The 17,905-nt window shown below is 40.2% G+C and overlaps 1 protein-coding gene across 3 annotated transcripts in view; it reads left to right on the top strand.

Annotated features, from left to right (window-relative positions):
• LOC149538756 (uncharacterized) overlaps positions 1 to 17,905 on the top strand; it is a 288,434-nt gene that overhangs the window by 106,228 nt on the left and 164,301 nt on the right. For all 3 annotated transcript variants that reach the window (XM_089800082.1, XM_089800083.1, XM_089800081.1), the window contains one exon: positions 16,626 to 16,856. In XM_089800082.1, coding sequence (XP_089656208.1) covers positions 16,626 to 16,856 — 231 coding nt within the window. The remainder of the gene's footprint in view (positions 1 to 16,625; positions 16,857 to 17,905) is intronic.

Raw genomic sequence — 17,905 nt, 5'->3', positions numbered from 1 at the left:
GTTTGCTTGCAAACTCCATATCTCAGTTATATCTTTGTCTTTTCCTAACGGTCTTCCAAATCCGTACCGTGGAGAATTCTCTTCGAAAATGTGTATAGTAATGTTTTTCACAATTTGTGCAGAAGGGAGAAAAAATTTCGTATGCCAAAGAAGTTAAAAATCAATAATAGACCCGTATAGCAGAAAGAGCACAAATATGTAGTGGCTGCCCAAAAATCCGTACGGTGAGTTATAAAAATTCTCTGGTTATTGTACGACAGTGCAATTGAATCAAATTGGAACCTATACGCTTCAAACTTGTTATAATGCCTGCAGATTGCACATGGATTCTCCCTTTGCACATTGCAAACTATTTATCTTGTCGCAAAGCAAGGCCTGCAAGAATCACTCAGATTGACTATCAAAGGGTTTCATAAAATTGAACAAGGGAATTCCTCCAAAGCTTCCAAGCACTGAAATGTCTCCAAGGCTGAATATAAGTGCGGTTGCTTCTTTGCCAGAGATACAGACATAACCACGAGGTGTTCATACAATGTCCATGGTGGGAACATATAAATACTTAGCACCCGAGGTTGCAGAGGGTGAATGCCATGGATTGGTGGGCTGCCCCTCGACCCCGCCTTGTATTGCGACAGGGAGCGCACCCCTCGTGGGGGCGCTGCTCTTTGACCCCGCCGGACCCCTAGTCGTTGCAGATATCAGTCGTGGGAAGTGTGACCAGTTTATGAAACCTGGAGTTGCTGCAAGCATAGTGTGCCAGAGGTGGAAAGATCTATAGAACAAGCATTTCGAGAGGGGTGTTACACTTGGAGTAGGGGTTGGCCGTGAAGCTGTCTTGGTGGATGCAGAGAGAGCTCGGGAGGAGTTGATCATCCAGTTGAAGGCAGTTCAGCGGCACTTGGCTCAGTGGACCCAGAGTTGGAAGCAGAGAAAGCGGCACTGGTGGCTATCAAGGTCAGCTTGACTTAGGAGACAGTGGCTATAGATGCTATGTGGGCTGGAGACCAGTTTGGTTCAGGCACGGAACGAATTTGAAAGTGATGTGACAGAAGCAGATTAATCTTATTGAAGTTAGTCAGTTAATGTATTTTGTTTTGTAATTGTCGTTCAGAGACGACTTTTTTCTTTTGGGGGGGATGATGTCGTAGGTAAATATTGGGTAGCCGACGGGTCCCTTCGGGAAGGTTCTTGTTATGTAGCCGACAGACCCTTTCGGGAAGGTTTTTGTTATGTAGCCGACGGACCCCTTCGAGAAGGTTCTTCGGAAAGTATTTATACCCCCTTCGTGAAGCATTGTATTCATCTTATCTTATCAAGCATAATGTAATTCTTTGGCATATGCGAATAACAATAAGAAGTTCTGCTATTCATACCTATGGTCTGTGCGTTGATTTCTTTGGAAGTTCTTTGGAAGTTGGAGGTGATAGAAACATATTTGACCAGAGTAGAGTCCACAGATTGCAGAATCCTAAATTGGGCTTTACAACCTTCAATGGTAACCATGGTCCAGCCCAAGTTCATGGAACATCCTCATAAAGATGTGAGGCTTGAAATTGCTTCATGTCTCAACAAGATTATACGAATAACAACAGTTATAGTAGCCTATAATTATAAGGTGTTAAGGAAAGTTGTGCAATTGCCTGTGAAAAACTTACAGAGGGATTACATGATGACAAAGACCTTGCTTTTGCCAAGAGAGTTAAGATTCTAGATATTATGGCAAAGAAGAGAATCATTTATATTATTATTAATCTTGAATGCAACAATTTAATTCTTTAGCTGTTATGATGCTTCTTGTTTGAAATTAGGAAGCACCATTCAAGAAATGTAAAGACTTGCATGTGCACCATTATATCCTCAATTTTTGATGCAAATGTTAAAATCTGCAAGATGATGCAGAAAACATTGTTAATTTTTTGGAGGGAACATAAATATTGCGAAGGATTGTTCAAGTTGTTGCTCTTGTTTGCAACCTTCAAGCTTGTGGAGGAAGCAATTAAGCATAGAATCAACAAATTTCAAGATTGCATGATAGATAGTGAGCTGATCTCAATGGGTTTACCGGTTAAAGGAACTCCTACGAGGCTTAATGAGAATTATAACAGTGAGGAGGAAGGTAAAATAATTCAGATCAGCGATGGGAAGAATATGGATAAGTAATATTCAAGTTAATACATTGGTGATTTGGAGGTTAGCCTTGACAAACATGTTGATGAGGTTGGTTCTACTTGAAATAAGAGCATATCGAAATCTTTGAATGATGAATGTTTGCATGAGAATGTTATAGAAGCAACTTTGCCTTTGCATTCAGATCTAAGGAGCAAGGAAATTAGGGCTTATGATTATATTCTTGAGAGGTGTGATGAACCACGTGTTTCATATACACATGATATAAATTTAGAGGAACAATCCAAGATGACATTGCAAGATAATGAGTTGTATCAACATGACAATAATGAGATGCATGCCTTAAAGAACTAGTTGAAAGTTAGTGAAGACATGGTTGTGGCTTCTTTGGTATGTTATGACAACACTGACAAGACGATTGAGGATCTCTGTAGTTGTTTACCATATGGGGTAAATAGTTTAATGCATACAGACAATAGACAAGAACATGTAACACAATAGTACTCCTTTTATTATTCGCATATATGCCAAAAAGATTACATAGTGCTTCTAATGATGATGACAACAATGATTCAAAGTCCATTCCAGACGGTGTACATATACCATTCCGACGGGGTGACTCAACCGTCACACGTCCTTTTGGATGCTAATCTACCCGTTGGCTATTTTATAACTTCTCCGACAACATGCTAATCTACCCATCGGCTATTTTATAATTTTACTGACATCATCCCCCCCAAAAAGAAAAGTCGTCTCTAGACGACAATTACAAAATATCCAAGACAGATTAACAAAACGGGATACATTAACTGACTAACTATAACAAGATAGATATGTTTTCGTCACACCACTTTCACATTCATTTCGTGCCTGCATCAAACTGGTCTCCAAAATATGTTACATCTGCAGCCTTTGCTAACACAATACTATTTCCTCAGTCAAGCTAACCTTGATAGCCACCCATGCCGCTTTCTTTGCTTCCAACTCTTAGGTACACTGAGCCAAGTGTCACAGTATTGCCTTTAAGTGGATGATCAGATCCTTCCGAGCTCTCTATGCATCCACCAAGACAACCTCACGTCCAACACCTACTCCGAGTGCCTCAAAGCATATCACCCCTCTCGAAAGGCTTGCTTTGTTGTTCCCTCCACCTTTGGTATATAGACACTCCATGCCTGCAGCAGCTCCAAGTCTCAATTGGTCATACTTCCTATGACTGATAACTGAAGTGACTGGGGGTCTAGGGGGCAATGCCCCTAGTGGGGTCCTGGGGCAACACCCTAGGCATGCTCCTTGTCGCGATACAGGGCAGGGTCGAGGGGCAGCGCCCTCGCTGCCAAGACCAAATTAACACTCTCAAAGCCACACAAAACTGCATGGAACACACTATTTTTGTGATTTTCTTCTGATCAGACACTCTTTTTGGCAACTGCTTATGTTTTATTACCTGTTTCTACCAAGACCAAATTAGCACTCTTAAAGCCACACAAAATTGTATGGAACACACTATTTTTGTGATTTTCTTCTGATCCCACACTCTTTTTGGCAACTGCTTATGTTTTACTACCTGTTTCCGCCAAGACCAAATTAGCACTCTCAAAGCCACACAAAACTACATGGAACACACTATTTTTGTGATTTTCTTTTGATCCCACACTCTTTCTGGCAACCACTTATGTTTTACTACCTATTTGTATTTCCTTTCCCTTAGGCATCATGCGTTATTCATTTGAACATTTTTTATTTGTCATCTTTTTTTTTTTTTACTCCTTTTACTACTACTCATTATTCGTCGACAGGGGAACAATTCTCGCATGATATATTTTTAACTTGGAACCGTTCACCATGTTTGGAATTTCCTGCCCATCCAATGTCCATAGCTTTATTGCTCTGTTATCACCTACTTCCCAGATTTGGTATGGTCTGACCCATTTGACTTTAAACTTCCCTGGCTTAATTTCATTTCGTTTGCCATACTTCAACACCAGTTATCCTGTTTGGAACTTGTTCAATTTTAGGTGCTTATCATGCCACGCTTTGCACCTGTTTTGTGTCACCTCCATGGCCCATTGTGCTTGCAATTGTTTCTCATCAAGTTTATTTAAGTTACACGATCTTTCCCTCAAGTTTTTCATATTGCCTAGTTTGTTCTCGAAACTCGATACCATGAATTCCGTCGGTTGCCACTCTTTGCTGTCAATAATTGTATTCTTGATTTTAGAACCTTCACTCTGTACTACTGAAACTTTTATTAAACCCTTCCTCTTTGTTTCTTGTGCAGATCGTATGATGTGTTTTCCTTGCTGCCGGCACCTTTCTACTGTATTTGTGGTTCGACGTAACATTTTCTTTCTGCGCAGTCTGTTTATTGTGTATCGTACAGTGGAATCTTTCTTTTTTTTGGGTTCGTACTGTATGTCCTTCCCTTCAGCTTCAGTCCTAACCGCCTTTCCTTCTTCCGCTTCTCTGTATTCCTTCAGACATTCATTTTCCTCTTCTTTCTCACCTTCGTCGACCTTTAACATAGTACAACTTGGAAAGAGCTCGTAATCCTCCATTTGCCAGTGGAAAAGGCCGTTCAACAAGTCTAGGTCATCCTCATTCAACCCTCCTTCCAGTCTCAATACTCCCTTTTCATTAGGTTCCATTCTCTTCTTCCTCTCGTCATCCCCTCCACGTTCGCCTTAGGAATCTGATGACATTGCCTCCTCACCTACCATTTGTGTGTGCAAGTCAATTATGTATCTTCTGCCTCCGCGTTCCATTGATAGGGTATTCTTCTTCTAGTCATGCTTAACCCTTGCTTGTACGAGCCATCCTCAGCCCAGAATGGTGTCATATCCTCTCCTCTTCAACGGGATGAGGATGAAACCGAGTAGGAATTATTGTGTTCCAATAGTTACTAGTGCCATCAGGACTCCGAGAGGTTTAATGTTGTGTTGGTCCACCATTAGTAATTGGAATGTAGGTGGCCACAGCATCGGCTGTCCCAACTTCTTCTAGGTATCTTCTAGTAGGACGTTTACCCCTGAACCTCCAAAATTGTGTTTGAAAGGACCGTTCCTAATATACCCATCTCTATGACTGTAGGATGTCGTCCGGATGTGAGGGCTAGCAGCATTGGGTCCACTGCATTTGCTTCGCTTTCCTTTTCCCTTCCATGTGCTCCTGGTAGTTTAGTAGTCCGGGCTATGTTTGCGAGTGCTGCCCGTAGTTGAGGCATTGTGAGGATCAGATCATTTCACTTGACTGGCATTTCAGTTTGTAATATCTGCCTCATGATGTTTTGTTTTGCGCAGTTCCTTGTTTAGGTACCGGTAGTGTCCTTCAATTGTGATTTCTCTGCCTGCGTTGCTTTCTCAATTTCCGCCTGTGCTTCTTTGAATCTCTTCTTTTCTTTCATTGGGTCGGGGTATAGTTTTGCTTGTTTATGGGTGATTGTCAAGACTTCTTTTTCGTCTGCGCCGATGCTAATCAAATTCACTCCTGATTTCAGGCACTTGGCATCTTCATGATCTCCAGGATTGCACCATCTGCATAACAACTTTGGTGCGTTTGTTGATGTACAGTTTCATGCAAAGTGGCCCCACAAATTGCATGCTCGGCATTGAACCATCAGGCAACCGTTTGCATCGTACTGAATTCGGCTGCGGCTCCCATTATTATTGTTAGTATTGTTGTTGGTATTGTTGTTTTGCCCTCTTCTATTATTTCTGTACCCACCTGAAGTGGCACTGTCATTGTTGGTGTTTCCACTGCCTCGTAATGTGGAAGTCTCCTGTGTAAGGAGCACTTGTTGATGCCCTCTTGTTTTCATATTGAAGGGGTATTCTTTTGTGGAATGTCCCATAATCTGATAGATATCACAGAATTGGTTTTTCGGATAGGACCAATTTGTGTGACCTTATGTCTTGCATTTTGTGCACCATAGCTCGTTTCCCTTTGTCTCTTTCTACATATTCTTAAATTCCCTCATCATTTTGATTATATCCTTCTAGAGAGCTCGGACCTTCTTATTGTCCTTTTCATCACCACTGCTATCTTCTTCCATATGAGTTGGATGAGCTACTTTTCTTCTTTTTCATTTTCTATTCACTCTCTATGTCCATCGCCCGATTGTATGCTTTGGTGTATGATGATGGCAGCACAATCTTCATTTTCTTCCTTAGCTCCGGGCGTAGTCCTTCAATGAACCATCTCTTTTTTAGCCCATCTGCCGGTTTACTTTCCATTTTATTTAGTAATTCTTTTAGTTTTCTAGCATATACATGGACTGTTTCATTTTTTCCTTGCTTTGTGGTGTAGATTTTTGCTATAATCTCATTGTCGTCTCGCAGCAATTGAAACTCGGTGATAAACTCCTTTTTAACTGCTGCCCAAGAAGTTAATTTTTGGGGATCGGTGTGGACAAACCAATCAATCGCTACACCCCTTAGGGTTGCTGGAAATTGTCGGACCCATTCATTTGTGTCGGTTACGCCTTTTTTCGTCCAAATTGTTTCGCATATCTTACAGTGTTTGATTGGATCGACTGTTCCATCACCATCAAACTTTAGCAATTTTTGCTTTGATCCAGCCATTACTATTCGAGTTGGAGATTCTTCTTGTGTGCTCACGCTATTTTGCACTCCCGCGTTGTTCTATACACCCGTGCTATTTGTAGTGTTCCCACGTCCCTCCTGATCAAGAAATTCCTGAACAATGCAGGCTGTATGGCAATTTACCAGGTGGTCAATGTATGGAGAATGGAGATGGGGTACGGACACAAGACTAGATGACCATACGGTGGATGCAAAGAAGAGAGAATACGACTAAGGAGTCCGGACGTCGTAGAATAATGTTCAGGGTAGGGCCGTACGGTGTGCCAATAAGAGCCGTACGGTGGAACTTGAATGGTCGTACCGTATTGAGGGGCAATCCATACGGTGATGGTAATTGAGCCATGTGGTGACTACAGATGCCATAGGGTGTTAGCTTAATCCATACAGTGAGTAAAGTTTCTGAATGGTGTATTAAAGTGTCCGTACGACTATGCAGGGTGACATGGAATGATGAATGGAGGCCATATGTTAGGGGAAGAAGGCAGTACGGTCATATAACAGGCCATACAGTCATGGGGTGAGGCACAACGAGTTGTGGTAATGTGATTTGCAGGGTAGGGTGGATAGATCGAAGGACACAATAGGGAAACACACCAAGAATGATAGAAATCACGATGTTGCACGAACACACGAATCAATGACAAACACGGTAGACCAAAATATTCAGCAGATTGATAAGAATCACAAATAATGAGAAGACCTATTATGAAGTCCATTGATATACTTGCCCACTTATGTTCGGGAATTGGCAGAGGCTGTAACAGTCCGGTAGGAAGAGTGTGTTCGGATTTGTTCTGTTGGCAAACAATGCATTCTCTGACATGCTGCAACACGTCCTCTTTCAGTCCCTTCCATGAAAATCTCTCCTGAATACTTCCGTAGGTCTTAAGGAAGCCGGGATGTCCAGCCGGGGGGAGTCGTGCACTTCCTTCGGGATCTTCTGCTTCAGCTTGGATTCTGGCACTAGGTAGATCCGATCCTTATAATAGATGATATCATTCACCATCCTATATTGATTGTCGTGGATGTGACCATCCATTATCTCACAGGCAAACATATTTTTGGAATATTCCACCAACAGTTGTGCCTTCCAGTCGGCTAAGATTTGTTCTAGTGGGCAGATGGTGGGTTTTCGGGACAAGGCATCTGTAACAACATTGTTTTTCCCTTTTACATAGTCAATGTCGACATCAAAAGATTGAACCTTACCCATTTTTGTTGCCGTTCATTCAAGTCTCGTTGCTCCAGGAAATATCTCAGACTGTTGTGATCCGTACGGATAACAAACTTGGCACCAACTAGATATTGTCGGAACTTGGTCAGTGCGTGAACAATGGCCAACATTTCTTTATCATAAATAGAATACAGCTAGTTTAAGCTTTTTGCTCTCATAGGCGACGGCGTGTCTATCCTACATCAAAACTGCTCCAATGCCTTCCCCTGACGCATCGCATTCCAAAATGAACGGTCGGGTGAAGTCGGGAAGTGCCAGCACCGGACAAGTGCTCATGGCCTCTTTTAGCTTATCAAATGTGAGTTGTGCTTCTTCGTCCCACTGGAAAGCCCCTTTCTTCATCAGATCCGTTAAAGGCACGCTGAGCTTAGAAAAACCTTTGACAAATCTTTTGTAGTAACTGCACAATCCGAAGAACCCTTGTCAATCCGTGAGTGATTTCAGGGGAGGCCAGTCAAGGATAGCCTGAATCTTCTCCTGATGCACTTGAACTCTGTATTAACTAACGACATACGTCAAGTACAATATCTCTATCATTCCGAACTCACATTTGGACTATTTGGCGAATAGGGACTGTTCTTCCATGATACTCAAAACCTTGTTTAAATGTTTCAAGTGCTCTTCCCACGTCCTGCTATAAATGAGAAGATCATCAAAGAATACCAATAAATACTTACGCAACTGTTTGTTAAAGATGCGGTTCATGCATGACTGGAATGTAGCAGGTGTGTTGGTCAGACCGAACGGCATGACCAAGAACTCAGTGTCCGTAGTGGCAATGGAAGGCCGTTTTCTCCACATCCTCTTCCCTCATTTGGATTTGATGGTATTCGGAACGAAGATCTATTTTTGAAAAATAGACCGTGCCATGTAGTTCATCCAGCAGCTCATCTATCCTCGGGATGGGGTACCTGTTCTTTATTATCCTTTTGTTCAGTGCGTGATAGTCCACACACATGTGCAACGTTCTGTCCTTCTTGACCAACACCACGGATGACGCACAGGCTAGCACTGGGACGGATCCATCCCTTCTCAAGCAACTCTTGAATTGTTTGCTCAATCTCATCTTTAAACTTCTTAGGGTGGCGGTATGGTGTGGTTATGATAGGTTTCGCCCCTGTTTCCAACTCTATTGTGTGTTCAAATCCCCAATGCGGTAGTATGCTAGGAGGAATATCCACGAAGACCCTTTCATGCCTACTTAACATATCCTGAAGCTCTTTATCCTGTGGAGATGTTCGGTGCCCCTTTATAGGTTCTATCGAGATAAAACATTTTGCAGTCCACGCAACGTCATCGTGCCACAGGATTGCCTCCATCCGATGCGTGGACACTTCTCTCGGTCCTTCATTTGCCATCCCTCGGAGGACCACCTTCTTCATCGAACATTACCTCGATGTAATGAATTTTTCCTTTCCCAAGGCATCGGTGGCAAGGTACCCAAGGCCCCTTGCAACTGAAACACAACTTCTTCCTTCGGAGTTCTTGTCAAGATGCTTCATCCAATGACGGCTTCTTGGGGGGAGGTTTGTCCCTTGGAAATGTTTGCAGTTTCGAATGTGAGTGACTCTGAGAGGATAAGGATGATGTTGATTACGAGGCCATGCTACATGCCTTACTGATTGCTTCTGATAGGGTTGACGGATTGAATCCCTTCACCCAACCCTTTAGTGGTTTTGCTAGCCCGTCCATAAAGAGCATGACCCGCCTTCGTTCAGAGATGTTTGTGACCAACACAGAAAGTCTCTAAAATTCTGCGAGGAACTGATCTACCGATCCCGTTTGCCTCAATTGCGCCAGATCTTTGAAATTGAGTTCGAGGTCTTTTCCATCAAATCGTTCAATTAATCTCTCCATGAACTCTGCATAAGTCTTTATTTGATCATGCCCAAGTGTGATAGTGCCATGGTGCCACCATTCATGTGCAACACCCTCCAAGTGCAATGCAGCAAATTTGATCGCTTCTTTAGGCATAGAATTTAGCTGGAAGTAGGTGTCGACTTTCATCACCCACGCCTGTGCTGAAATGGAGCCTGAACCATCAAATAGAGACAGGTTCACTTTACTCAATTTTCTCCTCAGATCATCTTTAAAGTATCCTCCTTTGTTTCCGCCTCCTACATATCTCATTCTTAGATCTGCGTAATCCTTGTAGGAAATATCCTCTTCAAGATTTGCATTCCCCTAGTCTTCCCTTATCTCTTCGAAGGTTGGAAGTCTTTCTTCATGATGTGTCTCTGTCTGTGGTGGGAAAGTCGACATGGACGGTCGAGAGCGTGCTGAGTGAGGGTGTGATCTGCCCGCCACCGAGTTTGCGCTATGCCCATTCTGTTCTCCAGATATTTTGTTTTCTGCCAACTTCTTGAGAGTTTCTTCCATGAGCCGCTGCTTATCAGTGATCTATGTTGGGTTTTGCGTAAGATCCCTCAAAAGTGCAACGAGTTCTGCACCTGTTGGATCCCATTCTCGTTCTTCAGCCATTCGATCAACGGAATGTGTCCTTCTCTTCTGGCTATAAACTCTTATTCATTGTTCACAGGCTGGCAGGATCAAAGGGTCTAATACCATTGTAGTGTTCCCACGTCCCTCCCGATCAAGAAATACCTGAACAATGCAGGCCGTACGACAATTTACCAGGTGGTCAACATATGGAGAATGGAGATGGGGTACGAACACAAGACCAGATGACCGTACGGTGGATGTAGAGAAGAGAGAATACGACTAAGGAGTTTGTACGTCGTAGAATAATGTTCAGGGCAGGCCTGTACGGTGTGCCAATAAGAGCCGTACGATGGAACTTGAATCGCTGTACGGTATTGAGGGGCAATCCGTACGGTGATGGTAGCTGAGCCGTATGGTGACTACAGATGTCGTATTGTGTTAGCTTAATTCGTACGGTGAGTAAAGTTTCTAAATGGTGTATTAAAGTGTTTGTACGGCTATGTAGGGTGACAAGGAATGATGAATGGAGGCCGTACGTTAGGGGAAGAAGGTAGTACGGTCATATAATAGGTCGTACGATCATGGGGTGAGGCACAACGAGTTGTGGTAATGTGATTTGCAAGGTAGGGCGGATAGATTGAAGGACACAGCACGGAAACACACCAAGAATGATGGAAATCACGATGTTGCACGAACACACGAATCAATGACAAACACAGTAGACCAAAATATTCACCAGATTGATAAGAATGGCAAATAATGAGAGCACTCCAAATTGTTGGATATAAATCAGTTGAACATCGACGGAATAGGGTGAGGGTTGAATCCCACCGAAACCGTGCTAGCCAAATAGGGAAGGTCTTTCACTTTTGAAATGGCAAACAATGCCAAACTCCAATGGGAATCCGCAGTATAGAAAGATATAATCTAAAGCATACATATAGACAACCTATAGCCGTGCTTAAATATTCATCGGGAAACATTCTGAGGGTGTACAAAGATAGCCGATGGCGACACAATCTACTAAGACAAAAATAAATATGGGTCCGAGATAAATTAAAAATAATCGGTCCATTACACAGATTAATTAAATACATTTATTTTTGTCAGGGACATTACACTGTTCTGCACACCCGTGCTCTTCTAAACACCCATGTTGTTTTGCACACCCACGCTGTTTTGAACACCCGCATTGTCTTGTACACCCGCGATGTTCTGAACACCCGCATTGTTTCAGACAGTTGTCTTATTTCCCACAGCTGTGTTATTTGGTGAAAAATGGTCTTCGTTAAGCGAAGTTGTCTATTCTGAAAGTGTATCGCGGATGAAGAGTTCACTCCATGCTCGTGCTCCTTCAGCACTCTGAGCCGTGCGAGTTAATTCCCTTCCGTCTAGATTCTCTTCCCTCAGTGTATACAGCTTAAGAAATTCCTCCTTTGTTTCTTCCACCAAATCCAACCGTTGTTGAGTCTCTCCCAACAATTCCTCGGTGCTTTGGTGTCCGTTGGCAATCTGTTGAAACCTTCGTCTGCGCTCGGCCTGTTGTGCCAAAATTAAAATTTCTTGTGCAGTGCGTATTTCATCTTTTTCCTTTATCTTATTCCTATCCTTGTTAAGCTGATTCGGCATTAGTCTTCATTCCTTTGGCTTCGTTCTAGGTCCATGGGGCAACGGTGCCAAATGTTTACCGTATGGGGTAAATAGTTTAATGCATACATGCAATAGACAAGAACATGTAGCATAGCAGTACTCCGTTTATTATTCACATATATGCCAAAGAGATTACATAGTGCTTCTAATGATGATGACAACAATGATCCAAAGTCCATTCTAGACGGCGTACATATACCATTCCGAAGGGGTGACTCAACCGTCATGTGTCCTTTCAGATGCTAATCTACTCATTGGCTATTTTATAACTTCACCGACAACATGCTAATCTACCCGTCGGCTATTTTATAATTTTACTGACAACAATAATAAGGCTCGAAAGGGAGTGGAAAGAGATTTACTTGTTGCTGATTTGCAGGCAGTCAAAACAGCCCTTGAATCTATGAAATTAGAGTATTTATTTTTTCTTTCCAACAAGGATTATATCCTTAAGGTTGTTGGAATATATGCTGATCAGTTGAGCAAATGAAAGAATGAGATTGTGGAGCTCAGCACGGAACGTAAGGATACTCAGGAGGCATTAGATGATACACAGGTTGCTCTTCATAAAGCAAAAAATCAGGTCAGGGTCACAAATCAGAGTAGGGAACATGAGAGTAAAGATAAGCAGGAGTTTTTCCAAGAAGTAATTAATGAACTAGATAGCATTGAACAAACTTGTGACTTAGATAATTGTCCCAAGAGACCAAGTACAAAAATTTTAGATCACATTTAGCTAGTAGACAACCCTTTGCTTGAAGTAGACGCTGATTGGATAATGGAGAATCCGTTATTCGAATTTGATGATGACACACTCATTGATATTGGTTAGGAGTTTCAAATTGATATTTGTTGCAGCCAAGAGGTTGCTTCCTTGATAGAGGGACATATACTGATTACAAATCAGCATTGGATAGAGATGTGGCGAGCAGTATAGTGAGAGTGCATACAGTGAGAGGAGCAACGTTGTCGCAGTTGAGCAACTAGGATTTTCCACCCATTATGGGCACAAAGAAGCAAGATATTACAGATAGTTGGGAAGGTGGATGGCCTTTTTGTTTGTGGGATCCAGGAGAAGCATTCCCATGGTTTGTAATGTTTCCAAGAGTTGGTTGGCACTCAAGTTAGTTCCCATGATTATTTGACCACAATGGTGCTTGTGATCTCAATTGGAGTGAGATTCTTAGTCGGATTGAGGATCTTCTTGTATATGATGGTAGCACACGATAGGTTGTTCTAATTGAGCATGCACATGGAATGATTTGGAGTCCTAGAATTAGCATGCTTGAGGTATTGTTCTTATGGAGAGCCGATGAGTGGGTTTGCAGATCTAAGTCCTTCATTCATATCAGAGTGGGCAACGACTTGTCATAGCAGTTTTCTTGAGGCTAATATGGGACCTAGGCATCGTGATCACATGCACGTTGTTGTTTGAGGGTGTTACCTAGGGTTTTAAAACCCTAATTATTTCCCTCCCACTCAACTATGTGAAAAAGCATTAAAAAGAAAGCTTTTAAATTAATCATTTATTAATTATTTTGCTCTATATAATATTTAATTCTTAAAAGAGTTAAATGTTAATACATTCAAATGCAAAAATAATTAAATGCCAAATTAATTTAAAAGAACATTAATCTCTCACATAATTAATTCTAGAAGAGATAATTATCATAATGTGAAAATAAATAAATTAGATGAGTTGATGGGAGTGGATTAAATTTGAAAGAGGATGTAAAATAATTAATTCTTTAATAGAATTAATTATTATAGTAATGTACTCGAGAAGATAAAATTAGTTTGGTAAGAAGTTGTGGTAGTTGAACTTATTGTGGGAAAATTATTTAATGGGGAGAAATCAATTGTAAAGGGTTCTTCTTGGGTTTTGAAATGCCTATGCATTTTTCAAGAAAGGGAAGGCATTTTTCGTTTTCAAGTGGTAACAGAGAAGTAGAGGGAGAAGATCTTATTGTATTTGTTTTGCAAACTTGTTAACGGTTTAGGGACAAAATGATTAGTTTGTGTAATTGGAATAAAGGGAAATACATTTTCAGATCTGTTGGTTTGGACTTATAGTTCTCTGGTCAGGAGTGATCTATTGGTTGCTCTTATCACATTTCAAATATTATCTTGCTCTCATTTATTAAGTTTTTTTTTGGTGTGTGATGGAATCTTGAGGTTTTATTCATCCAAATATGCAAAATGAATATTAGATCTCCATTTCATTTCTTTGTAGATGGGAAGGTTGATTAGATAGCCTGTGTGCTATATATTTGATTCACTTTTAAAGTTATTTAAATCAAGCTCTGCATTCATATCATGTTGATGAATGGATGTTAGTACTCCTTATGTGCCTTCTAGTTAAAGGCTAATTGAAAATTACTTATTATAAATCAAAAGGAGGGAGCTGTACCTTCATTTCAAAATTCAAAGAGCACTTGACAAAATAATTGCAAGTGACTCAAACAATTGGTTTCAGAATTGTCTTTTAGTTAGGGCATTTCAGAGTTGTTTGTGAAAGATTTTTAAAGAAGACAAATCTGTTTACTAACAGAGGGCAAACAATCTTGAGGAGGGAGGACTGTAGTGTCCCCTTTTTTGGGACATTTGAAAATTAATTTCCCAACCCCATTTATATTAATACTAGCTATTGAGGACTTAATACAAAGTTATTAAAGTCAATTTAATATTGGAAGGGGGAGTCAATAAGAGACGAATTGGCAAAGGGACAAGGATAGGATTGGAAAATGAAGAGTCAAGTAGAGGGACATGAAAGGCCACTAGGTTGTGTTTAAAAAGGGGAGGAGGGGCTCTTTTCGGTATGCTTGGATATTTACTTGGTTTTTGATCTGATTATTGATCTCTCTAGGAGAGTTAATTGGAAGCTTCAGCTTCAGCCTATTTGGAGGACAAAACCCTACAAGCCGGAAGACGGTGGACATAACCCATCGTGGTGGAGGCATTATTTCAGGTGTCTCACTTGTGCTTGCATTGTTTTTCTGGTCTAGTATTTCCAATCTGACTGTAATACTGTTTTAAAATTGGATTGTGATGATAATAATAAGTTATTGTATCGCTGATGTATAATGCAATAACAAATCTGAGGTTATAGGAACTGTTATATTGGATGAATTGCTAGTTATTTGTTGAATGTTTCATCAAATCAATTGCATGCATTTGCTGTTCAATATTTTTCTGAGATTTCATTTGAGAGTTTGGAGACGATACCTAGTTAGGGTATTACATTTTGATGAGTGTTTTTACAATTCCGAGTATGGTGTTAATTATATCATAGGTGCGCAATGGATTGGTGGAGCAACATTCTTGAGGTTGATATGGGATCTGGGCATTTGGTTATAAAACATGCAGATGCAAATTGCCTCAAGGCAAGCAATCTGTAGGAAGGGAGGACTATAATGTCCCTTTTTTGGGATGCTAGAAGTCAATTAAATAATTAAATTTAATGTTGTCAAATTATATAAAATTAAATGAAGTGTGGTTAGGCTCTTGTCACGAATCCCAAGGGGAGCGCTGAACATTTTGCCAACAATCTCCTACTTAGCATTACTCGAGGCTCCAAGGATTGGAACCTGTGACCAAGCTTTGATACCACTTGTTAGAGTGGGGTTGCCATTGCACCAAAAGACCGATCTGTTAATGCTCAATACAACCATTCAACATATAGTATACAGGAGGCGGTTAAGCCCTTGTCACAAATTCCGAGGGGAGCGCTGAACATTTTGCCAACAATAATTATTTAATAATGTATTAAAATGACTTTATGGAGCCTAGTGAAAAATTAATGAAGTTATTTTACTTGAAAGAGGGGAAATAAAGAGACAAAAAAGAATATGAAGAGATAGACAAAAGGGAAAATGAAGAGATACATGGTTGTCCTTTAAAATAATTTTGAAAGACTCATTTTCATTATGCTTGATATATGTCTGATTTTGTTATCTTGGAGAATTCTAGAAAGCTTTGGCGCTCAATAGGTTTGAGGATGGAAATCCTCGAGCTTGTAGGTAGTGGATGGAAATCAATTGTATGTTGGAGATATCACTCGGGTGTCTCACTTCGTGCTTCAAATTCATACTTCTGGTTATCCAATCCAACTGTAACTTCTCTGTCTACAATTGGATAGTTTGTTGTTGCTCTACTGAAGATTTAAAGGCATACTCATTTTTCATTTGAGAATCTCTATTCTATTCTGATATTTTATGTTTTCAGTATAATTTGTTGGATTAATTGAAATCAGTTGAATGCAAGTTGTTAAATTTCTGTGGATCATTTGGTTAAAAAAACTCTGAATTTTCTAATCCTTGGGGGATATTACATTTTAGTCACTCTAGTTGATCGTATTTGAAAATTGGATCTAACATTTTTTCCCTTATGTTTATGGGTTTTGTTTGAATAATTTATTGGTTCTTGACTTTTCAATAATTTTGATTTGGGATAAATCTGTGTCCAACATCTTTTGTCATATTTCCTGATTCAAAATTAAGAGATTTTGCTATAACTAGAATATTGTGCCAAATATATTTTCTAATTGCTGATGAATATCAACTTTTATGCAGCTTAGTTTCAGTCACAAATTCCCACATTCATGTGTACACTACCCAGCTGAAGGTGGGAAAGATTCTTATACTGTAAAATATTTAACTTTGAATAGTGGGGGTGGCAACAGTGGAAAAGATAATGTGGAGACTGACTATTTGTATGAACTTCCTAAGGCCTCGATAGTTCCACGCTATAATAAATACTATCCACAGGCATCTTTTGACAGAAGTTGTGGTCCTGCTGTGAAGGTGGGTGTTTCTAGTACTCTCTCCATGCATGAGTGGATTTGAACTTCACTTGACAATCTCTTTTGATAGATGAATATAGATAAGCCTCCTTCTGAATGATGTTTCCATGCCTTTCTAGGAACAGAATTCAGGTATCTGATTGTGTTTGAGCTACAGCTTTCTATTAGAAGGTGACATAATGAATGCTTTAATATATACTTCTATGCTTACTGAACTAGAGATAGAAGATTCTCTACCTAGGGACTTCAAGACATCAAGTACTTATACTTCGTACTTACTGTTTGAGTCTTCTATTATAAAGATGCAGGTTCAGTTTAGCTTTTAGGAGATTACAACTAACCCAAATTTTCTAATGATAAAGTTTATCTCCTTTTTAAATTTATAATGTGTTGCAGCATGTCAATTATGTGGCCAGTTGATGTGCAATACGTTTCAAAATCAAGCTCTCCATGGGTAATTAGAATTTGGTGGTTATCTCCTTTAGTTTTGAGAAGTCCAAATAATGTGTTTCTCATTATCTCCATTAATTAAGGCAATGCAAGAAACTTGTTCCTCACTGTTAGGTTTACTAGAGATTGTTCAATAGTACAATTACCCAAGAATAAGATGACAATAACATCAATATGCCAAAAAAATAAAAATAAAAATTTGTATTCCAGAGTTTTCTAAGATCTATTTTTAAATGAAGGAAAGAGCTACAATATATAGCCTCATAGCTTCCAAATCCAGCGAGGATAAGAAAAGGACAGAAATCCAGAAAACAAGGGATCGAGCTCAATGTTTCCAAATTGAAGATGATATGGAGATTTTTTTTGTTTTTTAACCATCATAATCACCATGATTACAACTTTTAATTAGCAATGCTGCAAGGAAGATGCAAAATAAATTACGCTTTAAATCTTGTTGTGTGAGTTATGTTTTCTATGACCATTGCTACATTGCCTTACTTTATGTTTTCATTTCTATTTGGTCGGTAAATAGCAGCTAAGGGACAGCACCTATATTAAAATATTAAAATTTTTGACATCTGACCATTACAGTAAGCTTTC

The sequence above is a fragment of the Cupressus sempervirens genome, chromosome 9 (genome assembly GCF_028749045.1).
Source record: "Cupressus sempervirens isolate cs-2001-9-10 chromosome 9, ASM2874904v1, whole genome shotgun sequence".
Taxonomy (NCBI): domain Eukaryota; kingdom Viridiplantae; phylum Streptophyta; class Pinopsida; order Cupressales; family Cupressaceae; genus Cupressus; species Cupressus sempervirens.
Note: the sequence above shows the minus strand (reverse complement) of the source record. Positions and strands in the feature narration are given on the sequence as shown.